Source organism: Pinus tabuliformis, chromosome 9 (genome assembly GCF_031772625.1).
Source record: "Pinus tabuliformis cultivar Carrire ecotype Pingquan chromosome 9, CPIR1, whole genome shotgun sequence".
NCBI lineage: Eukaryota > Viridiplantae > Streptophyta > Pinopsida > Pinales > Pinaceae > Pinus > Pinus tabuliformis.
The window spans coordinates 2,001,901,423-2,001,909,899 of record NC_142307.1 but is presented as its reverse complement, the minus strand read 5'-3'; the positions used below and the strand labels follow the sequence as shown (position 1 = coordinate 2,001,909,899).

Genomic DNA, 8,477 nt, shown 5'->3' with positions numbered 1-8,477 from the left:
CTTCATGTCAAGCCTTAAAAATGAGAGAAAGTCTTTGAAAATCTCTAAAACTCTGGTTCCGCACTTTCTCTTACCATTACCTGCGGTCCCGCACCCTTGTTCATGTTACCTGCGGACCTGCCCACTCTGTCTTTAAAGGAGTGGGTGCGGACCCCTGTAAAAGTAAAAAAGGCGCAAGTTTATTCTTAAAAACTCACTTTGCGTTAAATCTGGACGCTTCTAGAAGGAATCTTGACGTGGTTGGTTCGCTCCTAGGTGGCTCATGCATCCTATAACTAAAGGAGCTAACCCCTTGATGAGAGGAGCTTATCCCTTTGAAGGAGGACTCTATCCCTTTGAAGGTGGACCTGGTAACTTCCCTCCTCTGCACTATAAATTGAGGCATTGGGCCAGTTGCTAGGGAGGTTGAAAGCTAAACATTTTTTAGGTTAATTGTTGTTGGAATTTAGACTTCTTATTTGAGCTTGAGAGGAGAGATCACATACCTTTTAGCTTCTTTGGGAAGAGGGTGAAACTTGTCAAAGTAGAGGAGATTCTTGTTGGACCCTGGGAGGAGCTTGTACAGCATCAAGGCACCAAGGTTGTAAAGTTATTCTTTGTTTAAAGTTAATACAATCAGATTCATTTTTCTCAATAAATTGTCTTCTATGGTTTATTTCATGAATTCCTTGATCATCATGATAAATATGGTTTATTATATTGGCTATGCAGGTGTTATTTGATGTGTGCATGTTTGTGTTTGCAGGTTCTTTAAAAGGGAGCTCATTTGGACAAATGAAGCATGGCTTCCACAAACTAGCACTGGACTTGAGGTAGGGTCTAAAACATCTCTTGGCTTTGATTTATAAATCGCATATTTAGAGAAAGATAGAATTTGTTTGGTTTTCTTGTCGCTAGATATCCATAGATACTAGGGAGATCGGTCTTGTCCGCAAGAACGATTTATCCGTCCGACACCTGCCTATATTTTTTGGCAAATTTCTTGGTATACTGGGAGTCCTCATACTAGAGTTTTCTACTCTGTGATTATTTTGATTTCCCAGTGTTGGGTAGTCTGGTATGGTAACACAAGGGGCAAGCCCCTAGTTTTTTGCAATTAAGGCCTAAAAACCTAGTTTTCACTTCTTTTTTTGTGAAAATCAAATAGACTAGAAAACTTCACCAAACATGGTTGTGGCACAATTTTGAAGATCTCTACATATGTCACATCAATCCATTGTTGACCGATCAGGGTCTTCCATGTGGTCCTACATCCATGCCATCTATCATGTCCTCACTTTCAAGTCATACTGGATAATGGCCTTGACTTTTATAAACAAAATTGAACTTCAATGTTCAGTCCACTGCTACAAGACCCAACCAAGTCACTTGTCATGTCATTTTTTCTCACCAATCAAAGCCTCTCACATCTTTGAGTGCTAACTTGAACCTGCCACGTGTCACTTGACAATCGTCCAATCAGTTGACCAAAAATGTCATTTATGTCTACCATGTGTCACTTAGGTTGCCATGTCATTGGATCTACCATCCGTTGTCCACATGGATCCACATCATATAGGATACTGAATCAATTGCTCTACTTTCTTTAACCACTATGCATATGTGAACCTGATATGAATTTGAGTCATTGGATTGAGGTTTTCTGTATTGTTGGATCTGTCATGTGCACAAATACATTTTAAGCTCTGTGTATGTTGTGAAATGGATATCAATATGGGTTATTATTCTTGTGCTTGATATGCTTAATCAAATTTAATTAGCATTAAGTGCAAGTTAGTGGCCTAGATTAAGGATGACCAAGTTAGTGGTAAAACACCAGTTTTACAGTTATAAAAACTTCAGCCTTTTGTTTGATATCACACGACACCTTGATTGATACACATATACCTCGCCTTGCATGAATTGTATGTAGAAAATACTAGAATTTGTTTGTGTGGGCACATTATGGAGACACCAAGCTTCAATCCATCTGCCTACTATGACCTTGGCTTTTACCCTTTGTTGCTTGATTGTGGCGTGGCTCCTCCTGCACTACCATTGGCATCAATGATAACACAGACTACCAACATTCTCTCCCTTTATTATTGATGACAACACAACCAAGCATAATCCAGTAATCGAGTGTCGTTTGCTGGGAACTCCCCCTAACATGATGCTTATTAGACATAATTTGGTCATTGAGGGTCACTCGCTGGGAACTCCCACTAAGACATAATGCAGTCGTTGCAGGTCATTTGTTGGGAACTCCTCCTAACAAGATGCTTATTATGTCTGCTTCTTTCTCTCCCTTTGACATCAATAACAAAGGGCATAAGATTTGCATCTTCCATTGAATACTGCTCCCCCTAAACATATACTTCTTTTGGCTGAAAATCAACTCTAAAAAACTCCTATGTTTATATTTAGATAGTCTAAGCTACCTTGGACAATCCCTCCCTTAGTTCAAGGGAGGCTAACATTATCTAGATATTTGAAAAATGTAATACATCTTTCAGAGAAAATTAAAAACTATATTGAATTTCACGTGTTCCACATAAAATTGAAACACTATAACCCAGCCATAATCCACAAACGACGATTCCTATTTCCAACACTATAGAAAATTTATTACGCCCTGACATGCGCCGGAGATAGGCATAACACGAACCCGGATGACTTTAGGAAAAAAAAAAACGACGTGTTATAAGGGGCTATCTCCGACGCATGTCAAGCACAATAAATTTTCTATAGTGTTGGAAATAAGAATCGCCATCCACAAACACACCTATATTACATGTATTGAACACTACACATTAACGTAAGAAAAGAGAAAAAAAATGGAAAACTTTCACGAAATTGACCCTGAAAAGAAAGATGGAACTCATAAAGTTCCTTTTCCTTTTGACCATCTCAATTAATCCATTTAAAACGTTTCTTTTGACATCCTGTCACAAAAGTAATGAATTACAACTTGAAGTACAAGCATCCCAGTACAAAGTTTAATGAATTGCATCTTGAAGTCCGGACAGTCCGGACCGCCAACCCCGCAGGGAATTCAAATTCCAACATAATTTCAATATAAATTTGATAGTCTCATACAATTTTTCCGTGCAGGTTAAGTTTTTATACATTTTTTTATGTATAAGTTCTTTCAGGATGTTCAGGTTCATGCATGAAGTAACAATGTATTCTTCAACGGTATTGCACAGTTTAAAACGGATCTGAAACATACGTCATTTTGCTACCCAATTAGACTACGTCCATCTAAACAAACTCAATTAACTTGTTTTTTCCTCCGGAGTTGAGAAATTAAGCAAGGTGTCAAATCGGGAGGAGTGACAATTTGTTTGTTTTCTTTGAAGTCTGGCACTCTGAGCTACACGGATTAAGAAATGGTGTCACATCAGACGAGGCAAAAAATTCGGATGAATATGACTCATGACCGCCGAGCAGCATGAGAAATTTGACTGGCAGTGGCCTTCAAACAAAGGTTCATTTAAGATACTCGTAGCTGTTCTGCTCCTTGACCAAGAAGAACCGAGAAAGATTCCTCGCCGCCTTGGAAACTCTCTGGCCTCAATCCCAAATAGACACAATTAAATAGACACAATTAGTTTATATAGGGTTTAGTTTTCGCAAATTTAAATTGGACTGGATGAGATTTTTTATGGTGTTAATCCATTTTTATTATAAAAATATGATTTAAGCACCACTATTGTTTTTCCAAGATTTATTGTTTAGCTGTCCTGACAATTCCTCTGCCTCAAGTAATGCTTCCTTAAAAAACACCATTACTTTTAGATAATTAATCAATTCCATAAAACCTAAAAATAATAACATTTCATTAAAAAAAACAAATCTTATAGTTAAAACTAACTTTACATAGAGTCAACTTCAGTAAAAATAAAAATAAAATTAAAATTAAAATTAAAAACAAAAACAAAAATAAAAATAAAAATAAAAATAAACCAACCCAACCAACCCACCCAGTTGAACACATAAAAATATATAAATAAACCAATCCCAAGATATCTGGCCCTAAACTCAACTAAAAAAAACTAAAACTAAAAATAAATAAATCAATCCTGACATCATCTATAAAGATAGTCCGGACATATGAGGTCTTCACATCTACGGTGTGATAATCCTTGGCGCATGACAGATCCTGGTTTATATGGTCTCCAATCCCATTCCTCTCAAGTCGAAATACAGTTCAATCCCACCATGGAAATTATGGCTTTAGAGGGGAATTGTAATGGGCGTCCTTTGAGCCCAGGGGCTTACATGATGGCATCCAGTGCCTCTGGGTTGATTATTCAACCAAATGGGCAAGACTCTGCCACCAGAAATATTGTTGCAGACTCAATGACATTAACAGCCGAGCCTAATTTTGAGCTTCTGCCATTATACAATACCGCTGAAACTTCATGGTATTCCAGTTCTTCTGAAGACATGGAGGCACTTAATCTGTTGGATCAGTGCACTGTCTCTAATGGCCATAGCCATCCAGAGTCATTCAATGTTGCAAATAATATCATCTCGGCGCCTCAGAGTACCTTGTTGCACAGACAGAGTGCGTTCGGCTCATACTTAAGACCTAATACCCACTCTGCCCATGTTAAATATGGTAGAGAAAATCAAATGAAAAGATGCTTCAAGTTTCTCAAAAAAATCGATGCGCAGAGGCTAAATCAGGTTTCCAAAATCCATGAGCAGTATGAGTTCAATACCTCTCTGCAAAACAAGGCTGCCGTTCAGCATATGATCGCCGAGCGTAACAGGAGAGTCAAACTCAAGCATCATTTCTCGTTACTGCACTCTCTCCTACCCTATAATTCCAAGGTATTACAATTTTTCAATTGTCTGAACTAATTTTTTTGCAATCATCGGCACAGATACCATTTATGTCTAGATGGCTTATCAAATTCCTGAAATAATGACATCTTCTATCCAACCCCTCTCTTGGCATACTAAGTATTAGAATCCTGAGCACTAGGTCAATCGTGTTTTTTTTTGCCTTTCTATCTATGACGACTAACATATCTAAGGATAAAATGTGTGACAGAGAGATAAATATTCAGTACTCTCAAATACCTTCAAGTATATGACTGAATTGAAGAGCCGAGTGGACGAGCTTGAGCAAAGAAATCATTCCCTGGAAGAATCATTGAGAATAAGCATTTCAAAGAAAGAGGGGTCTAGAAGTTTTGATCAGAGACATGAAGAGCATGAGGCAACAATAGTTTACAGCAGTGATGAAGTTGTTTTGGAGCATTCCAAGAAAATGCCCAACCAGATAAACATGAGAATAAATGTTCAGATTGACCCACTTTCGAGCCCAACGAGTCTCATGATCATTCTGCTGAAGAGGTTAAGAGAAATGCAATTGGAGCTTGTATCAGTCCAGTCTGATGTACAACCATTCAAGTTGGAGGCTCGTCTTCTTATAACACAAATAAAGGTATATACTGTCTCTAATATAGATCTCTGATAACTCTAATACAGTTTTTGTTTACTGTATTGATGTTCATTGAGTCTAGAGGCTTATTCTACAGGTTAGTATGATGTGGCTCATTCTACAGCTTAGTCTGATGTGTAACCTTGTCTGTCAGTCATTGGCTCATTCTACAGCTTAGTATGATGTGTAACCCTGTCAGTCAGTCATCAAAATTAAAAAAAAAAATAACTATATAAAACATTTAAATAATGTCCCCTCATAAAAAAAATTCACACGCTAAAAAATTAAACTCCTCATTTTAAATCTGTGTTTACAATGGATCTATACTGATACTAAACACAATCATCTTAATTTCAATAGTGAAGATTTTAAATCAGTTTTAGTTTTCCATATCATCTAGCAAAAGAAAAATGGCTGAAGTAGTTGTATTTTTGGAATATTTTTGAGCTTGCACTGATTGGGATTTTGTATTGGAATGTGAAGGGCGATATGTGGGAGAGTTTCAAATGGGAAAATGTTGCAGAGGTTGTGAGAAGCACTTTTTCTGTGAATGAATGAATGTGAAGTTTAATGCGGCTACAAACAAGATGTCACGCAGGAACTTGGATGATTTGTGATAAAATGCTCCTATATAAAGTATAAGTTAACCTTCTATACTCTTTCTTTTCATACAAAATTCAAGCCTTTATGGAAAAATGATGTATTCATCATTTATATATGTACGTGAGAGGGGTTCAGTTCCATTTTATTTAGATCAATTTCAACCCTGTGATGATGAAAAGCTTGAGAATGTGTGGTAAAGTGATAAAATATGGCTCGATGTTTGACAAATCAGCTGGACTAATTGCTGTGGGCAGGAAAATTTGGTCTCATTTTAATTACAAATTCTTCTATGAGGTCACTCCCATTACCTAGACTTTGTTCAATTCAACGGATGAGATATTTTATAATATATTTTATCCTTCTTAATTTGCTAATTCAAGATGTATGCCTCACGAAATTTACAAGTGATCCTCATATTTTATATTTTGGCTATGATGTACTAAGACCATGAGGCTGTCCACGGAACTTTATACATCAAATAAAAAGTGAAATCTCAAAACTTTTATATTTATTCAATGATAAAATGCAGGCTAGCTTAGTTAAAATAATATAAAAATAATTACATGAGTGGATTTCTAAATATTACTTTAGATTTGAGCTATTTAAATATATCAAAGTATCAACATTTTCTAACACTATTTTTTTATTGTATTATTTTATATATTAAATTATAAAAATAAAAATTATTAAATTTTTTATTGGATAATTGTATTTAGGTTAATTTAATATTTTTAAAATAATTTCACATTTATATATGGTTATTTATTTAGTCAAGTGATAACATTTATGTATAAAACATCTCACTACACTAGATACAATAAATAAATATTAATATGGGTAGTTAGAAATGAAAAGACTAAAAACTAATGTCAATGTATAACAAAAATCATAATAATTTAAGATATTTACAAATAAATCAAAAACATTTAACTTTTTTGATTTTATTCACCAACTCACTATAGAAAATGATGTTTTACCTAACCACTTTTTTATTGCATTTAATTTTTTTGAAACAAAAACCACCCTCAACTTAAAGCTATGAATCTACAAGGGTGAATTACCTATGGTTGGCTCTATTTCTATTCATACAACTCAATTACCATAATTCACAAGTTAATTTCCTCTACAACAATCCCAACCCAACATACATCTTTCCCCTCAAGCTCCACAACCCAAGTAATGAGAACCCCTTTGCTACTAAATAATTACTTAAATTATTCCACTTTCCTTCATGGCTCCAACACATGCTATTTACAAAATCTCTTTGCTGGGATTTCATGGATTGTTAGATGTAGTTAATTTTTCTCAATAATGACAAAAACCCAAGGAAGAATGAAGGAAAGTAATTTCTTACACGCCCGCAAATCACAATGTATATGTGCATGCAATAAGAAACCAAGTATGTTCTCGAGAAGTACATGTATCTCACATTGACCACTAATTTTCAAGGTTAATAATAATTATTAAGCAAGTTTAAGGACTTGAGATAGCAATAAAATAATATTCTTTCCACTTAGCCTCCTAAATCCCCTTCTTTCCCCTCCTTGTGAACTCATAGTCCTCCATTGTTTTCCCTTCTCTACAATTTATGATCTATATATACTTTCATTCAATGTACAATTACAAATCACATTTGTCTAGTTTGCAGACATGCTTCATATATGTATATACATTATTTATATGGGATCATGTGGGTATCAAATCTAGGGCATTACCTTTCCCTCCCCTTATATTTTCACACCATCATCATTGTGCAATAACAACAATTTTTGCATCAAAATTTCAAAATAGACATAGATATGCCTCTCACATAACATCCTCTCTCTCTCTTTCTCTCATGTTGTTTTTTCATGCTTTGTTTCGTAAACTACTATAGATATTCCATTAGATAATCCAAAATCTAAACTAAGAGGGTTAATTTCTCCTTAGATTTCTAGATCTGTTAATCAATGTGTTATGCTTATGCATTCAATAGATAAGATATGTATAAAATAAAGAACAACAAAATAAAACTCACAAACCATATATTAACATAAGACATTAGGGGAATTTTGAGGTCTAAAATGGGCCTCCTAAGAAAATTATAAAATAATAGTGAAAATAAGAAAATAAGATTAGATTACATCATCAAATTTTAGAGGGAAAAAAAATATTTTTTCAACTCGTATTTTCATCTTATCTCCCTAGGGTTTACTCAAATTTCAAGTGGGAACACTCATTGGATGCAAAATTTGATTCCTCAATCAATGAGTATCCATGTTGTATACTTTCGATGGAATCTGCTACACAAAAAATGAGATATATGTGAAAAACATGATTGCAATCACATTTTTTCATTTATTTCTCATTTTTCGTGTAGCAGGGTCCATCGAAAATATGCAACATGGGTAATCATTGGATGAGGAATTAAATTTTGCATCCAAGCTCGAAATTTAAG

The 8,477-nt window shown here is 35.0% G+C and overlaps 1 protein-coding gene across 1 annotated transcript; it reads left to right on the top strand.

The window, feature by feature from the left end:
* Positions 1-4,122: 4,122 nt before the first annotated feature.
* LOC149157055 (transcription factor TT8-like) lies at positions 4,123-6,403 on the top strand. Its single transcript, XM_089445539.1, has 3 exons — positions 4,123-4,821; positions 5,045-5,440; positions 5,921-6,403. The coding sequence occupies exons 1-3, from the start codon at positions 4,135-4,137 to the stop codon at positions 5,993-5,995; spliced, it is 1,158 nt and encodes a 385-aa protein (XP_089301665.1). The 5' UTR covers positions 4,123-4,134; the 3' UTR covers positions 5,996-6,403.
* The last annotated feature ends 2,074 nt before the right edge of the window (positions 6,404-8,477 follow it).